The sequence below is a fragment of the Mus caroli genome, unplaced genomic scaffold (genome assembly GCF_978045245.1).
Source record: "Mus caroli unplaced genomic scaffold, Mus_caroli_1 scaffold_18, whole genome shotgun sequence".
NCBI lineage: Eukaryota > Metazoa > Chordata > Mammalia > Rodentia > Muridae > Mus > Mus caroli.
Genome location: NW_028227273.1, coordinates 6275223 through 6296401, shown reverse-complemented (window position 1 = coordinate 6296401; position 21179 = coordinate 6275223). Strand labels below are relative to the sequence as shown.

The 21179-nt window shown below is 41.7% G+C and overlaps 1 protein-coding gene across 4 annotated transcripts in view; it reads left to right on the top strand.

Annotated features, from left to right (window-relative positions):
• The window catches only part of Foxn2 (forkhead box N2), a 42832-nt gene that overhangs the window by 16999 nt on the left and 4654 nt on the right, over positions 1–21179 (top strand). For all 4 annotated transcript variants that reach the window (XM_021186453.3, XM_029471336.2, XM_029471334.2 and 1 more), the window contains exons 3-5: positions 11726–11820; positions 15049–15113; positions 19824–19892. In XM_021186453.3, the coding sequence (XP_021042112.1) occupies positions 11726–11820; positions 15049–15113; positions 19824–19892 (229 nt within the window). The remainder of the gene's footprint in view (positions 1–11725; positions 11821–15048; positions 15114–19823; positions 19893–21179) is intronic.

Below are 21179 nucleotides of genomic sequence, written 5' to 3'. Positions count from 1 at the left end.
CTGTCTGGATTCTCTAAAAAGAGAATTGTACATAGTACCACACATGGATATAGTTGTAATAAAGATGTAGGGTTTGAAGTGTTGATAAGTAATACTTGCTTCATGTCTAAGTCTGTGGACTTGTTTTGACATTGTGTTGTGAGGTAAGGATAGCTCTAGAAATTACTTGATTTGCATAGTACATGAAACCATGTTCATACGTCCCTGGATACTTTTTCTTTACTTTAACTTTTTTGTTTTGTTTTGTTTTTTAAGACAGTTTTTCTGTGCAGCCCTGGCTGTTAATGGAGCTTAGATCAGACTGGTCTTTAACTCAGATGTCTGCAGACCTCTACGTCCAAGTGAGAGATTAAAGGTGTATGCCACTACCACCCAGCTCTTTTTACAGTAACTTGTAAATAGTTGTTTAGGAAGGCACTTTCACTTTTGCCTCTTCAGGTTTGTGTTTTCTTGGGTAATAGTATCCATTCCTTTGGTTTTACACATCTAGGTGCTAATGAGTCTATTAAGTTTTCCTAAAGACCAGACCTAATTCACAACTAATTGTTTAACCTAGAGATCAATTGGGACTTTGTTCTTTCTTATTCTAAGACCCCAGAGTCTAAGCTTGATGTTTGTTCGTCCTGTTGCCAAGTTACTTGGATATAGAATTTGAAAGGAATTTATACATTATCCCGATGAACTATCTTATTTCATGACCAGGAAAATAAGACCCAGATAGGTAAAACTATTTGATCCTGGTCTGCAAAACCAAGGTTAGACTCTAGGAAATAAAATACCTATACATGTTTAAGTACTTATCAATTGACATACATACGTGTGTGCGTGTGTATGTGTGCGTGCGTGCGTGTATACACGTGTCTCTATATATGCTAAGAATATCTTTAGAAATGTATTTTTTCCTTGATAAGCATGATGTAGTTCTCAGACTGTGTCTTGATGCCTTTAGGGGCTGAACGCCCTTTCACTGGGGTGGCAGATCAGACATCTGCATACTAGACATTACATTATGATTTATAACAGTAGCAAAATTATAGTTATGAAGTAGCAATGACATAATTTTATGTTTGGGGGTTACCCCAGCTAGGGAAACTGTATTTATTGAATCGTTGAGAATCACTGGCCTAGTACAGAATACCATGTTCATATTGATTGGATTCTCTTTCTTTACCGTTAATTGGGGGGGGGGGGGGCATGGTTTTGAGACAGGCTTTCTCTGTGTAGTCCCAGCACTCACTTTGTAGACTAGGCTGACCTCACACTCAAGATGCCTGCCTCTGACTCCAAGTGATGGGACTAAAGGTGTGTGCCATCACCAACCGGCAACCATTAACCTTATAATTGTTTTTCCTTTTAAAACTTATTTTCACTGTTATCTTTTTAGTTTAGTGTTCTCTTCAGTAACTTATTCTCTTTCCTTCCCTCCTGGCTCCTGTAGCCCTTTGTTTGTTGTTTCTACAATATATATTATAGTTGTGTACAAGTTTTTATATCCTACTGGGGAAGGTATAAACGCTTTTAAAAGTCAAAAGTCTTAGTGCAGTAATCACGTATGGATATCTACCTACTTATCCTTGCTTTACATAGTGATTGGTCATAGGGCTCATGATCACCAACCTTTCAACTGCTGGTGAATGTTCAGGAAGGTAGGCAAACATTTTCAGGCTCTTGTTCTCTGAAACTAGAGAGGGGAGAGTGGACTACAGTGTGTGGCAGGGGGAGAGGGTATTATTTTGTAACCTTAAAAAAAAGCTCAGTATTTCCCAAATACTTAGGCGTCTGAGTTTCTAAAGTTTTTTTTTTAAAGACTACTACATTGAAAGTTCTTTTATATTCATTTTTACTTGTTTGATTTTTATTTAATGAGTTTGTTTCCTCCCTCCCTCCCTCCTCTCCCCTCCTCTCCCCTCCCCTCCTCTCTCTTTCCCTCTCTACCTCTCTTCTTGTCTTTGTAGAGTTAGGATTTCATGTAACCCAGCTGAGATCAAACTCAATGTGTAGCTAAGGATGGCTGTCTTAGATACTTTTAAATTGTTGTGATAAGATACCATGGCCAAGACTGGGGCTTTTCATATGGTGGGCAAGTTATCTACCCTCTGCCCTCAGGCTGGTGTGTTCCTTTAATTAGCCTATGATTTTTAAGGACAAACAAAATGAAAAGGGAACTCCAAGCTCATCAAATCACCCATAAAGTGGCAGCAAGAAGTTACTCCCTCGCAGGGCGGTAGTGGCATACCCCTTTAATGCCAGCACTTTTGAGGCAGAGGCATGTGGATTTCTGAGTTCGAGACCAGCCTGGCCTACAGATTGAGTTCCAGGACAGCCAGGGCTATATGGAAAAAGAAGAAGAAGAAGTTACTCCCTCAAGCAGAGGGAGCAGGCTGGGATCCAAGGGAGGGTAAGGGCCCTGGAGCCAGAGTGGACAGCCCAGTGGTTGTCCCACGGGAGAGCTGGTCACTCTCCCCTCTAGACGCCCTCCTAGGCCGCTGGGGATTGCTCATGAGAACCACAAAGTCAATATGGAAAAGGTGATTGCCATCTCAGAATTCCAAAAGCCAACTTTCCTTTTATAAAGCTTTTATTTTAGCATTAAAGTTTTGTTGGTTTGTTTGTTTTCTCTTCTCATGATAGGGCTTCTCTATTTAGCTTAGGCAGGACTCATGATCCTTCTGCCCTGGCCTCCCACGTATGTTATCATCACACTAGACTTCAGCCAGTGCAGATAACAGAGGCTGTAAACAGATATTCAAGGCAGTGTCTGGAAGGCAAGAGCTCTGAGGGAAGCTGCCTAAGAAAGACAGAAGGAAGGACCAAAGGGGCCCCAAAGGCAGGGATAAGTGCAGCTCAGAGAAATGCCTGAATATCTTGGTAGAACCAAGAACCAGCCATGCAATATATTTCAAGAAATTCTCAGCCGGATGCCCTGGGAGTCACGTGATTATTAGGAGCTCCTAGGAGCTCTGGATGCTGATCCAGAGAGACAGCTAAAGCTCTGTGTTTACAAGGTGTGCTGTTGTAGTATTTTCTACTTAATAAATCCTGATGGAGGGTTTGCCCGCCCCAAGGTTTATGTTCCCGGATGAAACACACGCACAGCTTTTATATATTTGATATAGCTGGGCCACTGTCTAACCTCCATGCAGTTAATCCTCAGTTATTTACCAATTTTATGTTCTATCTTGGCTTCTCTGGACTCAGGGCTGCTCAGTTGGGCCAGACTCTCCCAGCTCATTAACATGGCAACCATAGCTCTCAGGCATCACATCTCTCCTCCCTCCACACTTTCCTGGCATGGCGGATCTCTCCTTCATCCCTTCTCTCTTCTGGCCCCAAACCTGGGAATCCTCAAATCCTGCCTGTGTCTCCCTCCCCAGCTCTTGGCTGTTGGCATCTTTATTACCAATCAGAACCAACGGGGGTGGGGGTGGGGAGCAGGCTCCCAGGAGTTAAGTGCAGACACTCATACAAACAGGTGTTTGGTGGAACATAATTAGCATTCTTAATACAAGCAGCTGTAGATGGTGGTGCTGATGCTAAGATCCTGTCCCCCAGTTGGTTCATCTATCAAACAAGATGCCAGGGGCCAATTGCTGAACAAAGGAAAGAGCCGGGACTTCCACATCCTGTCAGGCAGGCTAAGAGACACAAGACGGGGAAGGGAAATTTCGCCATTCTTTGGAGGGAGAAAAGGTGACCAGCCATGTGAGATCTTGGGGGAGCCACCATAGGCCACTTCCCCAGGTGAGAGATTAGAAACGAAACTAGCTGAGGGCAGTTTTGGGTTGTTGAACAAGGAGAAGGCAACTGGGTCACTAAGCTAAGGGAAGATTAAGATGTGCTGAGCTAAGAATAGTGGGAAGGACATGCTAGCTACAGGAGATTAGAAGTGCCCAGCAATTGAACCAAGGTGGCAGGTTGAAGTTGAGCTGCGTGTGTGTGTCTGTGTTTTTCATCCATGGATCCAATATTCTCTGGGCAGGGCCCGGTAGTGCAGTCCACTCAGAGCTTAAAGCAAGTTCATAGGAACTACATGCTACAAGCAGCTACAGTGTAGACTGGTAGATGGGGGTTTAATGGCCCCACCAGGAGGGATCCCTGCGAGGACAGGGGAGAAGACTATGAAGGGAAAGAGGGGCTTCTCCTATAGGAAACACGAGAAGGTCATGTTACAGGACAGAAAAGAAAACTTTATTTTCAGAGGCCAGGAATGAGAAGTTCACAGTCTAGCATTGGACAGTCGGAGAAAGGACTCCATGGGTGTACACTATGGAGCCCCCATCCTGGCATCTCCCACCCTTTGGGAGAGGTTTGAGGCACCGTAGGACTAGGCATGGTTGGTGTGGTTTGAATGAGATCTCCTGTAAGTCTCCCAACATTTGCATATTTGCTCCTCTGTGGTTGTTTGAAGACGATTAGAAGGTATGCCCTTGCTGGAGAATGTATGTTATGGGGGTGGGTTTTCAGATTTCAGAAAGACTCCTACAAAGATCGCCGATGCTCATGGATTGGCAGGATTAATATACCAAAAATGGCCATCTTGCTGAAAGCAGTCTACAGATTCACTGCAATCCCCATCAAAATTCCAACTCAGTTCTTCATAGAGTTAGGGAAGAGCAATTTGCAAATTCATTTGGAATAACAAAATACCTAGGATAGCCAAAACTATTCTCAACAATAAAAGAACATCTGGGGGAATCACCATGCCTGACCTCAAGCTGTACTTCAGAGCAATTGTGATAAAAACTGCATGGTACTGGTACAGTGACTGACAGGTAGATCAATGGAATAGAACTGAAGACTCAGAAATGAACCCACACACCTATGGTCACTTGATCTTTGACAAAGGAGCTAAAACCATCCGGTGGAAAAAAGACAGCATTTTCAAAAAATGGTGCTGGTTCAACTGGAGGTCAGCATGTAGAGGATGCAAATTGGCCCATTCTTATCTCCTTGTACAAAGCTCAAGTCCAAGTGGATCAAGGACCTCCACATAAAACAAGATACACTGAAACTCATAGAAGAGAATGTGGGGAAGAGCCTTGAGGACAGGCACAGGGGCAAATTACCTGAACAGAACACCAATGGCTTATGTTCTAAAATCAACAATTGACAAATGGGACCTTATAAAATTGCAAAGCTTCTGTTAGGCAAAGGACACCATCAATAAGAAAAAAGGCAAACAACAGATTGGGAAAAGATCTTTACCAACCCTAAATCTGAGAGGGGGCTAATATCCAATATATACAAAGAACTCAAGAAGTTAGACTCCGGAGAACCAAATAACCCTATTAAAAATGGGGTACAGAGGTAAACAATTCTCAACTGAGGACTACCAAATGGCTGAGAAGCACCAAAAGAAATGTTCAGTATCCTTAGCCATCAGAGAAATGCAAATCAAAACAACCCTGATATTCCATCTCACATTAGCCAGAATGGCTAAGATGAAAAACTCAGTGCCGGGCGTGGTGGTGCATGCCTTTAATCCCAGCACTCGGGAGGCAGAGGCAGGCGGATTTCTGAGTTCGAGGCCACCCTGGTCTACAAAGTGAGTGCCAGGACAGCCAGGGCTACACAGAGAAACCCTGTCTCGAAAAACAAAAAAAAAAAAAAAAAAAGAAAAACTCAGGTGACAGCAGATGCTGGTGAGGATGTGAAGAAAGAGGAACACTCCTCCACTGCTGGGGGGATTGCAAGCTGGTACAGCTTAACAGAAATCAGTCTGGCGGTTCCTCAGAAAATTGGATGCATCAATACCACTCCTGAGCATATATCCAAAAGATGCTCCAACATAGAGCAAGGACATGTGATCCACTATGTTCATAGCAGCCTTATTTATAATAACCAGAAGCTGGAAACAAATCGGATGTCCTTCAACAGAAGAATGGATTCAGAAAGTGTGGTATATTTACACAATGGAGTACTACTCAGCTATTCAAAACAATGACTTCATGAAATTCTTAAGCTAATGGATGGAATTTGAAAATATCCTGAGCGAGATAACACAGTCACAAAAGAAAACACATGGTATGCACTCATTGATAAGTGGATATTAGTCTAAAAGCTCAGAATACTCAATATACAATTCACAGACCACATGAAGCTCAAGAAGACCAAAGTGTGGGTGCTTCAGTCCTTCTTAGAAAGGGGAACAAAATACTCACAGGAAGGAATTATAGAGACAAAGTGTGGTGCAGAGACTGAAGCAAAGGCCATCCAGAGACTGCCCTACCTGGGGATCCATCCCATATAGAGACACCAAAGCCAGACACTATTGCAGATGCCAAGAAGTGCTTGCTGATAGGAGCCTGATAAAGCTGTCTCCTGAGAGAATCTGCCAGAGCCTAACAAATACAGAGGCAGATGCTCACAGCCAACCATTGGACTGAGTAGGGGTCCTCAGTGGAGGACTTACAGAAAGGACTGAAAGAGGTGAAGGGGTTTGCAACCCAGAGGAAGAACAACAATATCAACCAAGAAGAACCCCCCAGAGCTCTCAAGAACTAAACCACGAACCAAAGGGTACACATGGAGGGATCCATGACTTTAGCTGCATATGTAGTAGAGGATGACCTTATCAGACATCAATGAGAGGAGGGGTCCTGGATCCTGGGGAGGTTCCATGTCCCAGTATAGGGGAATGCCAGGGCAGGAAGGTGGGGGTGGGTGGGTAGGTGAGTACCTTTATAGAAGCAGGGAGAGGGAGAAGGATGGGATAGGGGGTTTCTGGAGGGGAAACCAGGGAAGGGGATTACATTTGTAAATAAATAAAATATCCAATAAGACAAAATTTAAAAAAGGAAAGAAAAACTGCAGTTTCAAGTGAGTTCTCTCTTTGCTTCCTGTTTGTGGATCTAGACATGTGTGAAATCTCTGCTGCTGTTCCTGTCCCTTTTTTGCCTGGTACTTCCATTCTTCCATCATGGATTCTAACCCTCTCACTATAAGCCATGAATAAACCCTTCTATAAGTTGTGGAAAGAAAAAGATACCCTGACCAAGACAACTTGCAGGAGAAAGTTTATTGGGGGCTTATATTTTCAGGGTGAGTCCATAACCATCAACGTGAGGAGTGACAGGAAACAGGTGAGTATGGTGTTGAGAGCTTGCATCTGAGACACAAGCATGAGGCTGAGAGAGAGAAGAGACAGTGCTGACTGAGACTGGCGTGGGCTTTTGAAACCTTAAAACCCACCCACAGTGACACCCTTCCACTAACAAGGCCACACCTCCTAATCCTTCCCAAGCAGTTCCACCACTGAGGACCATGTATTCAAAGATAGGTGCCTGAATACAGTGACCTTGAACTCATTAAAAATTTCCATTCATTCATTCATTCATCCATTTTTATTTATTTATTTATTTATTTATTTATTTATTTATTTATTTATTTAAATTTGAGAGGCTTTCAGTATGTAGCCCTGGCTAACCTAGAATTCAGTATGTAGACCAGGCTGTCTGGAACTCTGCCTGCTTTGCCATCCCAACTGATGGGGTTAAAGCCATGCACCACCATGTCCACCCTACTCCATTTTCTTTAATGTGTATATCATCAATAAATGCATGTGAGTACACTGTGTACATACGGGAGTCTGAAAAAGGCCAGAAGGCATCAAATTACCTGGAATTGGAGGCAAGGTGGTTGTAGGCCATCATGCAGATGCTGGGAAGTGAACCCAGTTCCTCTGTAAGAGCAGCCAGTACTCTTAACCCTTGAGCCATCTCTCTAGTCCTAGGCTTGAACTTTTGATGTTGATCTGCCTGCCTCTGTCTCCTTAAATGCTAGGATTTCAGGTCTGTGCTGCCACACCTAATCTGAGCAATTGAAATGTTCAGAGAAGGGATGGGGAATAAGAGCTAGAGAATGCATGGGAAGGATACTGTCTCAAGTTTAGGTAGAGTTTGAGAAAGAGAAAAGTCTGTCCATGAGAAGTAGGATTCAGAAGTTGTAACACTGGAGCAAAAACTGGCAAGCTATCACAAGGTTAGGTGAGAAGCCTTAGGTACGGGTACCAAACTCCAGCTTTTTATTGAATTGCTTAATGTGTAAGGGGTTACTTACAGGAGCAGAAATGACTCCAAGACAACTCCATCAGCAAAGCCTGCCCCAACGTGGGACAGCTCACACAAGCTGGGAATCTGGAGTACACTGCATAAGCTGCACGCAGCTCAAGGGATTGGAACATGTCCTTTTCAGGTGGCTCAGTTGGTCTACACCTCTTCAGGGCAGCTCAGCTGCTCTCTGCTTCTTTCAGAAGCTTTGCAGCTTGTCTTGCCTGAAGAGTGTGAGTGACTTGTAGAAGTCACACACTCTCTCTCTCTCTCTCTCTCTCTCTCTCTCTCTCTCTCTCTCTCTCTCTCTCTTTCTTGGTTTTTTTGAGACAGGGTTTCTCTATGTAGTCCTGGCTGTCCTGGAACTCACTTTGTAGACCAGGCTGGCTTCGAACTCAGAAATCAGCCTGCCTCTGCCTCCCAAGTGCTGGGATTAAAGGTGTGCGCCACCATGCCCGGCAGCAGTCTTTATTTTTAATGTGGGAGGGATGGGCATAGTGAGTCTGTATGTTTTATGGACTTCCTGGAGCTGTATGGAGTTGTTTATGTTCTGTCTTGAGGAGTTTCTTTGCCGGATGGAATGTCTCCGGAACCTCAGAGGAAAAGGCTCCATGTGGCTGAGAATAGAAAGCTGTTTGGGATTTAGGAGTGAGTGTTACTACCTTCAGGGGCAGAGGAGAAGGTGCATGTGTGGAAATGTACCACCACACCTCAGGGGTTTGTCTTGTTGAAACCTTTTTAAGTGTCTCAGAATGTATTTTTCTTTACATCTGTGGAAGATAGGTCAGTTATTCTTCCATTAAATTGAGGTTCAATTGAGTGCCCTTGACAGCCCTCTTCTGGATCTAGAGATGTAATCCTCCCCCCAGAAGGCAAGGTCTGGTTTTCTGACCCCTCTGTATTATCCGCACCATTTCACAAAAATCAGATCTAAGGGGTCAAGTCCTTCCCTGTCCCCCAGGCCTAGAGAGTAAAACTTTGTTTTTCTGAATTTTTATTAAATGTAAGTGAAAATTATGACTAGGATTTTAGTCCGTACACACGGAATTAAATCTTGCCTAGATTAGTACAGACAACCCTTTTGGTTTTTTTAAGACAGGGTTTCTATGTATAGCCCTGACTGTCCTGGAACTCACTCTGTAGACCAGGCTGGCCTCGAACTCAGAGATCCGCCTGCCTCTGCCTCCCGAGTGCTGGGATTAAAGGCGTGCGTGCGCCACCACGCCCGGCTGTACGGACAACTCTTAATGTAGAAGGCAAGAAATAATATTTCAGAAATAGTAAATTGTATCTTCTCTGGATTTATTATTCAAAACTTTTAAGATGGATCTTTGCATTTCACCCCTTTAATGTAGCCCTTTTTCCAGAACCTTCGAAGCCATTCTTAGAGCTTTAAAGTTCATGATAGTGAAGAGGAGAATGCATATTTTCTGTTTTCCAGTAAGTGTCCAGGCACTTCATTTCTTATAGACGATTTTATGTTAGGACAATGACCATTTGGGTTTTATCACTTAAGCAAATTTTAAGGGAGAAGAGTTTTTTAAAAATCATTTTTCAAACTCTATATATGAGCAAATACATAGTTTTATTTCTTGTTACTAATGGCTCATGAACAGGCCCAGTGAAAGGTGGTGTTGCCATGGCAACTGAGGCCTCGCTGTTAATTCGAAATTCTGCTCAGGACATTTAAATGTCCTGAAACTGCAAGTTCTCAGCTTTTACAATTTGCTGCTTCAAGGAAATAGCTTTTCTACTGTGATCAGAAACAATTTTCAGTCTTCTCACTGTAGAATTTGAAAACAAAACTTGAACCAAACACTTTGTAGGAAGTATTCCTGGAATACCAAAGTAGAATATGGGTGATTATAGAATTGTATTGGTCAGTGCATGAAAAATTACGTATGCGTATGAAACCTAATTAGAGCAAAAGATAAAAGTATTGACATTTAGTTTTACTTCCCAGTTGTCAAAATATGTCTATCATCTTGTCTAAATGATTTATTTCATCTAAGTTAGCTTTTAACACTTAATCTAAATCTTCATTTGCAAGTCTTAAGGTTTCTTGGAAAAACTTAACTGCTGCTTAGTTTTTTGTTATTTTTGTTAGGTTTTTGAGACAGGGCACACACACTCACAGGCACAGACAGACAGGCAGATAGACACACACACAAATTAAATACTGCTAGTTGGGACATATCTCCCCATATAGAACAGGCTGATCTTGAACTTAGGACAATCCTCCTGCCTCTGCCTCTGAAGTACTTGGGTTGCACCACACTTACCCTAGTGCTTCCTGTTGTTTCTGTAGTTCTTGCTACTGAGTGCCAGAGTTCGCATCCCAGCCCATTTCTCCCTGTGCTAATGTGTTAAAGACACGCAGTTTCCTTTTTCTGCATGTCTCAGTTGCCAGGGTGTTTAAATCTGTTCCATTCTTGTAGCTGGACTTTTCACCAGAGAAGCAGCTTTCTTCCCCAAATTAGTTTTATACCTTACTGTTTATCACCTAACCTTTTGAAAATTTAGTTTCATTTTTATTTTGTATTATTGAATTCCCCTTCAATAAACACCCTTTGCCAATTTCAGTATAACAAGTTAATGCTCATGTATTTTTAGCCATGTCACTTAGCTATAAATTACTTTATCTGAATCTTACTACAATTCACTGAAATGACCTTGAATCTTTATTTTATGAGTAAAATGTGAGAGGTTTGACTTTCAGAATCAACAATTTGTCCAATTTCACATGACCAGTCAGTAAGTAGTACTGAGTATCTTGAGTTTTTAGGATGTTTTAAAATTCCACATCGTTTATGAGAATCTGTGTACCCGTGTGTGAGCCATTGCAGGTCGGAGGGTGTTAGTCCCTGTGCTTGTCTGAAGTTGTAATCCTTCTGATAATAGGTGTTGGGAACTACACTTAGATTTCTGCAAGTCTGGTACAATGTACTATTAATTGCTGAAACCATCTCTCCAGCCCCAGATCTTAAACTTGTGGAATAATATTTTTTCATTATGCCATTTTATAAAAATGAAACGGTATTCAAAGATAAAAGATCTCACTGGTTGCCCTCTATTGCTGTGACTGAGAACATAGAAAATGGAAGCAATGTGGAGATAAATGCATCAGATCTTACATCACACATGGCTTTATGCAAGGAAGGGGTGTGGGGGAAAGGAATAAGTAAGTTTAATTTGTCTCCCAAAGAATCAGGCCTGAAAACACAGGGTCCGGCTTAGAAGCACTTGCTGCCGAGGGTGAAGAACTCGACTTTGAGTTCTTAGATCCACACAGTAAAAAGAGAGAACCAATACATGTATGTTTTCCTTTGACCCCTGATTCATGTCTTATCTCTCTCCCCATAAATGAATGAATGAATGAATGAATGAATGAATGAATGAATGTTAAGCCTGGGTATAAATAAATTTCAACCTCTCTCATCTTGGGTTAGAGCAGGTTTTATTAATTCCTGGTGACTGCAACCAATCATGCATGGCAGGCTCACGTCCGCTTCCTAGGTGGATTGTGGGAGGGAGGGAGGGTCCCCCATACACTTCAGCTTCGGCTAGGACTCAGCAGTTGGCAGGGAGGGAGGGTCCCAGGGTCCCCCATACACTTGGCAGAGCAGTTGGAGGATAGATAGGTCCAAGACACTAATTCTTGCACAACTTTTTTCTAGGTTAATGGAAAAGGCTCCTTGTGGTGTGTTGATCCAGAATATAAGCCCAATCTTATGCAGGCCTTAAAGAAGCAACCTTTTTCTTCTCCACAAAGGTAAGGGTAAAGCTATGTGACTTAGATTTATTATGGAGCTGGAGAAAACAAAGTTGTAGGTTTTATTTTAGTTGTCTTATTTTATTTGTGTGTTTATCTAATTGTACAGAGAAGTATTTGCTGATAACATTGACCTAAGATATTTTCTTCTTGGTTAATTTTTTTTCTAGAAAACAAAATGCTGGGTAGTTGAGTATCAATTCTCAGAAAATAAGTCAGTGTACTATATTATAAGTAGTAAGCTAAATAAATTATATAACTTCAGTTGCAAAACATTAACTCATTTTAATTGTTTGTATGCTAACAAGGGCACAATAAATTAAATACATATTTAAAATATTTGAGTAAGATGATTCATCATTTGTAACCATAACATTTTGTAAGGGTCCATGATTTGCTGAAGAATGATACCCAGACTCGTATAGTATGCAAAAGCAAAGAGTGTTTTATTCTACAGAGTCCAGCATGCTGGGGTCTACAATTTACCAAGATGGACATGCCCAAGTGACCTTGCAGGCCCAATTGAAAGCACATTAGGGGAATTCCAGGGAGGGGACAGGTGACATTTATCTTAATTGATTGGCTCTAGATCTAGGGACATTCCAGAACCATTGTTGGGGGTTGTGGGGACTGGAAACTGTTGTTGGGGAAGCCTGGAAACTGTTGCTGACCCTTTGCCCTTGTCTCAGGACAGATGTTGGGGCAAGTTCTGATGTTGGGGGGAAGTTTCTGATTGGCTGCCCAAGGCCTGGGGTTTTCCCAGTAACTCGGTTGCCTGGACTTGCCCAGTTCTTGGAAACAGAGATTTAGGCCTAGTCTACTGACCTGCCAGTGTGAATCCTGTCATGGAATCAGCCTGTCTCTGTCCTCTCGCTGTTGCCTAAATCATTCCCCCTTCAGTGTGGGCCATTTCGAGTTCTTGAGATGTTTCTGTGGACTGGTATTGTTGTTTTAGAATCATTAATTGAACAGTGGAAATCTGTTCCTTAACAAACCTAACTAAAGGATTGATTATGTAGGGATTATAAATCAAGGCCAACCTCAGTAGGATAAAAGGGTCAGGGCAGAGGCCATGGAGACCTGTCGAAGAGGGACTCAAACTAACCCTGAGACTGTTGTTTTGTTTGTTTGTTTGTTTTATACTCTCTTTCTGATTCAGGCCATGGATTTTTTGGCCATCCCTCATTAGTCAGCATAGAAACAGCATTCCTTACCTAAGCTGCAGGAGGAGCAGCAGGTCGAGGCCTCTTCTGTTCTGTAAGACTACTTCTGCCAGGGAGGACAGGGCGTCCTGCAGGGCCGTGACGGACTTTTCTACCTATCTCCTGTATATCTGCATCCATAGCCATCCATAGAGCCTTGTAATTTTTATCCTCAGTTACTAGGACTGAGACTCCTACACTAGCAGCTCCTGCCAGCCCTACGCCAAGGAAAGAGCCTGGTAACACAATGGGAATGGCCACTCTTCTTACATGGTTGTTTGGAAGCAGTTGGTTCGATGCAGTGGGACCTCACTGGGGCAGAAGTGTGGTGGGTCCTGATGAGGGAGCGATGGTGGGCTGCGGCAGAGGTTGGGGGGTGGTTGGTTGGGCCTTGCTGGGGACTCGGGACTGTGGGTCTCAAGAGGCTACCTTAGAGCAGTTAGACATTAAACAGGAGTCCCAGATCATAGGCAGATGTGCAAAGTCTTAGTCCCAATGTCTGAAGTGTCCGTGTTGAAATATGCCTTTATTAATTAAGATAAATTTAAGGGTTGTCTTTGATGCTTAGTTTGTTTTTTCAAAAGTCTGAAAGGTTATTAATTTTCAAATACACACAGAGGGAGAAAACTAAAATGAAATCTCACTGAAACAAATTGAGAATTTCCTATTGTTGTTTATTTGAATTCTTGAGAATTGTTAACAAAAGGTTATGGTGGAATGTTGTAAACAACCAGGAAGGTAAAGCTGCAGTGTCAGCAGCCTCACTCTGGGGCATGACATCATCAGCATCACTCTGGGACATGACATCATCAACATCACTCTGGGGCATGACATCATCAGCATCACTCTGGGACATGACATCATCATCATAAAAGGAACCAGGAGGAAGGGCATCCTTACAAAACAAAAGCTTTAAGGAAGTGGTTGGAGCCAGGAGTAGTACTGCATACCTTTAATCCCAGAACTCAGGAGGCAAAGGGAGGCAGATCTCTGTGAGTTCAAGGCCAGCCTGGTCTATTTGATGAGACCCTGTCTCAAAAAAAAAAAAAAAAATCCAAAAACCAAAAAGAGAGAGCTAGAGATCATGGCTTTGGAATTGAGTTCTTCTTCTTAGTTAATATTGGTACGTGTGTGCTATTCAAGTTAGCAGTTTGGAGCTAAAAGAAGTATCTTTAATACTTATGATTTATTTAGCTGTGCTCTTCGTTAAAGATAAAGTGGGAGACTGGCACTGTTTGTAAGACATCACAAATATATTTCACTATGTCTTTATTTACATTGGTTAATCTTTAGCTTTATCATTATAATGTATTTCATTAAATACATTACATAATGCAAATTAATATAAAATAATAACCTTTCAGACTTTTGAAAAAACAAACTTTAAGCATTGAACAAAAATGATTTTTGCCTTTTTTTTTTAAAGGAGATTGCATAACAGCATGGGGGTTGTTACTTATTGGCTTTAAAACATTAATAAAATGAAAGCATTTTATTCTGTTTTGTTGTTTCCTTCTGACATGTTTTTGTGTAACCCTCCCATAATTTATAACTATGGGAAAAAGGATGACATTTATGTAGAAACTGAATAGGAATTAATTTCATTTTAAAGGATTATTCTCTATAATCACAAAAAGAATCCCCTAACCCCCCAAAAGTTTTAATTTTTATACTAAAAATCTCTTGGAATTTCACTCCTATTAGTGTTATACCAAATTTAAATATGTGATATAAAAACCAAATTTTTATTTATTCATTGTTCAAGGCATTTAAAACACATCAATTTATAATTGATATAAAAATACGTGAGAAAACTTCTTTGTCCTAACGGTGACCATATAGTTATTTTGAGACTCGCCCTTTGCACACTTCCTCCCTGAGCAGACTCTCTAGCCTGCATGCGTTAGCAGAGGGAGCGAGGCAGACGGTGCGTGTGGGCTTCAGGGTGTGTGAGGTGTACTGCGGCTGTGCTCTGCAGGAGATGAGACGATGGTCAGTAAGCAGTGTGTCTTCTCTTCCGTTTCAGTGCCGCTTTATCACCTCACTACTTAAGCTCTGTTCTCAAGCAAAGGCAAGTGCAGACCCTTCAAGGTAAGTGCGAGCCGTCCTGCTGGGGCACGGAGCACATGTTAATAAGGTCTAGGAGTTGTAGGGGATTAAATAGAAATACATTTCTAGAGAAAAAGGAAAAGTCCTCTTTTATCGACATTTGGTGTGGTATGTGCATGTTTTTTCTCCAATAACTCATAGTGCACAGGCATTTAATCCTCTTCTTCATCGGTTTTATGTATATTTTTCCTTGAATGTGGCATTTAATTTCTTAGTAATATTGTCATTGGAGTTACTTTTTCCTATTATTATGTGGCCCATGATAACGCAACACTCATGAAAAGGTTGAAGAAGAAATGGAACAATAATATTTTGAGACATAGTATCTGCTATAGCTGCAGGAGTAGCTATAGCAAAGATTTTGCCAACTGGTTTAATCATAAAATACTGTGACCTTGTGCTAAATAATTTTACCTTCCCATAGATTAGGATATAGTTCAGAATATTTTTAAAGATTTATTTATTTATTTAATGTATATGAGTACACTGTAGCTATACAGATGGTTGTGAGCCATGTGGATGCTGGGATTTAAACTCAGGACCTTAGGAAGAGCAGTCAGTGCTCTTAACCACTGAGCCATCTTACCAACCCGTTCAGAATATTTTTTACAAGTTTAGACTAATGGGCTTTAGTTTGGACTAGTAAATTGACTTCTTTTAAAGGAATTTTGGGGCTCTTACCCTCCACCACCACTTTAATTTTTATGGCATTTTGATATTTAGTGGGTTCTGGCTGATCTTCCCTAACTCCTTCTGTCCACCATTGTCCCCGCCCCCACCTAACTCTTCCATCTCCAATGCTCTAACTTTCTTTTTTGTCTTTGTTGGTTGATTGGTTGTTTTTTATTGTTGTTTGTTTGTTTTTTAAGACAGTCTATGTGACCCTGGCTGGCCTAGAACTCTTAGGTAGACAGGCTAGCCCCAAACTCCCAGAGATCCATCAGATTCTGCCTCCCAAGTGCTGAGATTACAGGCTGTCACCACACCCTGCTTATCCACCCCTATGTTGATGTCACACGTCTCTATCACTCTCCTTTCTCGTGGGGCCCTTACCAGTGTCCCCACATCCACACTGTCTGAAGTGCTCACCTAGATATGCATATGTGACAGAGGTTTCATCCTGTGGGCCAGGGTCACCTCACTTTCCACCTCCATCTGCTCTCCTCAAGTTGCACGGTTTCCTGTTGACCGCTGAGTAAAGTCTGTTGTGTGTGCGTACATTTCATTACCCATTCATCTGCCTGTGGACATGTAGCTAATGTTACTGCTTTGCTATTGTGAGTAATGAACACACAGATGTACGAACATCTCAGGAGTAAGATGGAGACCTCTGAGTGCTATAGCTGAGTCATACAAATTTCTACCTTTAGTCTTTGGAAAATTTCCACACTGATTTTCATAGTAGCTGCAGGAGTGAATAAAGGTGACCCCTTTTCCAAAGTCACCACTTGTCACTTGCTGTCTTGATGGCAGCCACTCTGACATCGTTTAGAGGCTTTTAAAAACACACAAAACTAACAGTCTCATATAGCCCAGTTGGCCTCTTAACTTGCTGTGACCTTGAACCTCTACCTCCACCTCCAGAACATTGGCATAGCCGGCACGCAGCAGCTTTATGTTGTGCTGAGGGTGAATCCAGGGCTTCATTCGTGCTGGCGAATTTCGTACCAAGACTACATTCCCAGCCTTCTTTGTCAAGTTTTGTTTTGTTTTGTTTTTTTGGTTCTTTTTGTTTTTTAATTTGGTTGTTTGCTACTTTAAAAAGTTCCTTTGGCTATAGTAGGAAGGGATTCTCTGTTGTGTAGTTGGGAAAGGTCCTCTTCCCCCTTCCTCCTTCAGAATTCGTTGTCAGCTGTTGCACAGGAAGCTGTTTGATTGGGAGAGTCTCCATTTGTCTGTTGTTGTTGGTCTTGCTTCCTTTGTGACTGTCCTTATCAGAAAGTCTTTATCTATGCCTGCATCTCCAGGGTATGTCCTACTTTTTCCTCCAGCAACATCAATATTGAGGGAATTCTTTTGTGTCGTAAAAACAAATCCAGAAATGTATTGTTTCTTTCTGGAAGTGCTAAGACTCAAAGCCTTGTGAACTCTAGCAAGCTCCACACCACAGCACACCATGTCAGATGAGCATAGATGAGGCGCATGCAAGCATCCTATGGAGGAACAGGCCTGTGCTCCTGTGGGAAAACAGGCTGGGACCACAAGTGTCAGGGTTTTTTATTTTTGAGACAGGGTTTTTTATTGTATTCCAGGCTAGTTGGGAATTCATGATTCTTGTGCTCCTGTTGGAATACCCTGTGTGAGGTCATTTTGTAAACCCTGTGAAGTAGCATACACCTCATCTAAACTCCAGAGGATCAGGTTCTTAGGCTAGTCTATGTGACATAGTGAGGCCCGTCTCTAATCACAGAAACAAGCAAGCAAACCAAATACATCTCATCAACATGAGAGAGAGAGAGAGAGAGAGAGAGAGAGAGAGAGAGAGAGAGAGAGAGAGAGCGAGAGAGCACAGTCAGTAAGATGCTTCCTTACAAAGACCTGAGCAGGAGTCCTAGAAGCCATACGAAAAAGCCAGGTGCTTGTAATTCCAGTTCTAGGGAGGAGGAGACAGCGTACCCTGGCCTGGCTTGCCTACTTCACAAGTTCTAGACCAATGAGATATTCTGTCTCAAAAATTACCCCCAAACAAAACCAGGGGATCTGATGGCCTTGTCTGGGCTCTGCAACAAGCATCAGAGACACAGATAGATGTACACAGACATACATGCAGGGAAGACACCCATATACATAAAATAAAATACTTCTGTATACAAATTGTCAGTAAGAACCTATTTTGTACTTTGACTATATGGGTTTGGCAGCTTTCTTCTTCTTTTTTTTTTTTTTTTTTGAGTGAAAAAGAAATCTAATTGTAGCCTTAATACTCATTCAAGGGAAATTAGATATTGAAAATTTTCATGCAGTCACTATAATGAACCTTTATGAAGTAAGTAAGGCTCATTGTGTCTGAAATTTTTTGCATCAATGTGTAGATGTGAGTTTTATGGTGGAAAGAGAAGTCTTTCCTGAAAAGTCCATTGACAGTGAGTTTAGAAATTGGCAGGCACGTGGTAGTTCCATGTCTTTTAACAAATTAGCAAGTTCAGAGCTGGGCTGTGGTGCCACAGGCCTTTAATCCCAGCACTTGGGAGGCACAGGCAGGCGGGTTTCTGAGTTTGAGGCCAGCCTGGTCTACAGAGTGAGTTCCAGGACAGTCAGGGTTACACAGAGAAACCCTGTCTCAAAAAGCCAAAGGGGGGGGGGGGGGGGAAGGAAATAAATAAATAAATATTAGCAAGTTCGTTTGCTATGTCAATTTTAAGTAAGTAATAACTATGTGGTTTTTGTATTGAATTCAGTCAAAACTGTGATTCTAATATAATATAGTGGTATATAAAATATATTATATAAAAATATGCCAAGATTGCCTTTGTATTTTGAAGAGCCTCATAAATTTAGATAGATGTTCCATAACAAAGCTACACAATGAGTATCAATAACAGAGTGACCTGGTTTCTACACACATGTGCATACACACCAGCATAGACATGAGCATGTATGTATGTGTACACACATAAGACCCAGTAGTTCTTATAGGCGTTTGTATAAGTATGGCTGAACATGATCAATATTTTGACCCTACAATAACTTCATTTAGCACTTAAAAGTTCAGGTCATAGAGTGACCAGTTACATGGTTTTTTGTTGTTGTTGGGTTTGTTTGTTTGTTTGAGACAGGGTTTCTCTGTGTAGCTCTGACTGTCCTGGAACTCACTTTGTAGACCAGGCTGGCCTCGAACTCAGAAATCCACCTGTCTCTGCCTCCCGAGTGCTGGGATTAAAGGCGTGCGCCACCGTGCCCGGCTCAGTTACATGTTTTTAATCTTCCAAGTAGTGTATAATAAATGTATTTTATAACAATAAGCTTATCCAAGGTAAATGCTAAAAAACAGTATTGTGCATTCTAGCTAATTTAGTTTAGAGGTAACTCTGGAGAGGCAGTGACTGTTCACAGTCATTGTGAATGAAGGAAGGAAGGCAATCTTACTGCTTGCATCTCCATTATCTTTGACATAATACCCTCAGTAAACTGTTCATAATCTTAAAGGAAAACAACTTGTAAAATAACAAGTAGTATGAGCTTGGGATATATATAGCTCAGTTGGTAGAGTGCTGTTCTAGCATGTGGGAATCCTGCCTCCGTATAAACTGGGAATAGTGGTGCTCAGCTGGAATCCGCTACTTCAGAGGCTAAAGCTGGAGAATCCAGAGCTCTGTCATCTTCAGCTATATGAGACTTTGTTTCAATTGTGTGTATATATATATGGGGGGGGTATGTGGAGGTGTGCTGTTTTTTATTTTGTTTTGAAACGTGGTCTCTCTAAGTAGCTGTGACTGGCTTGGAACTTGATATGTAGACCAGGTTGGCTTTATCCTTGTGGTTGTGAGCCTAGCCTTCCCTTAGTGGATGAGCCTTCTTTCCAGCCTCAGGTTGATTTTGAAAGAGATGTTCCTTTGCTTCCTCATGCTGGGGTTGAAGGTGTGTGTCAAGATGCTGGGCCGTCAGAGTCCTGATGCTGATCACTTTAACTGTGCAGTGCTTGCAGAAGCTCTCAGGAAGAACATTAATGCTGTCTCTCCTTTCCGTTTTCAGAATCTGATATTGATGCAGCCACTGCAATGATACTTTTAAATACTTCAATAGAACAAGAGATTTTAGAATGTAAGCAGTCATCCTTTTAAAAATAAATTTTATAAGTGTGTTTTCAAACTAATGATATAAAATATAAGATGATGAAGTGCCATAACAGAATTCTTTCTTTCCCTCTAAATTGTGTTTTAATCTGAATGACTCAGTTTCTTTTGTTTTCTTTTTAATTTTATTTTACTTATTCATTTCACACCCTGCCCACTGCCCCCTCCCGGTCACCCCCAACCACAATGACTCAGTCTCTGTTTCTGTGAATATTTGAGAAAGCGAAGTTAAGGCTGGGCAAAAGTATTGATAAATCAATGTAGGAAGGAGGAAAACGCTTTTCAGGGAAACTCGAAGAGCTGAAAGTAAAGACGAAAGCTCAGTCAGTCCCACGGACCTTTGTGGAGAAGTGATTCTCAGGGCTTCTGTCCTCTGATTTCAGTAGCGTGCACGCACATGTGCACACACACATATATGCAAAATAATTTTTTAAAGGTTATTTAAATTTTGGAGTAGGAGTATTAAGGTACAAATTGCAAAGTCTATTAAGAAAAGATGGACAAATTTAATTAAAGACAGTAGAGTATGTTTGAGAGCAACAAACCAGCATAGTTGGGAGGGTGGGGGTTAGTGCTGGACCCCATTATCTCATCACCTTGAGCCTGGGTGAGAAGATCAGGAGTTCAGGCTTGTACAAGCTTGAGACCACCCTGGGGGGCTGCATGGGTTTAGAAGGCTTCCCTAACATATACCTGGCCCTGGGCAAGTTTAACCCTCCAAGCACCACAAAAATGTAAGGGAAGTAAGGCAGGATATGGGAGAATTCTTCTTAACTACGTAACAAACAGGACCCACAACTGCCATCCTAGTCTGTGGGGAAGAAGAGGCAGAAAGACTGAGCCAGAGGCAGTGGGAATGTGGTATCTTCAGACACAGCAGTACTGAAAAGGCTCCACAGGTTCAAAACAGACAAAGCGCTGCACTAAGAGGATAAGTAGACACCGAGGCCCACTCCTAATCAAGAAGCTGTTTCCTGCTGGAAAGGGAAAATATGTTTTGCTTTTATTTTTTATTTCATTTTTATCATACTGTATTTATTTGGTTTAGGTAATCTATTTCAATTTTCAGGTTTTGTATTTTGTTTTTATTCTTTGTGGATTAGAGAGGGAGGGGGGAAGAATAAAGTTAGGTGGGGAGGTGGACGGGGAGGAATCAGGAAAGGGAAAGAGTGTTATAAACCTTTATGGCACTAAAATATGGGAATAAAAACAAGTAAAAAGAATTCAGGACAGAAGAAAAATTAGTTGGATATAT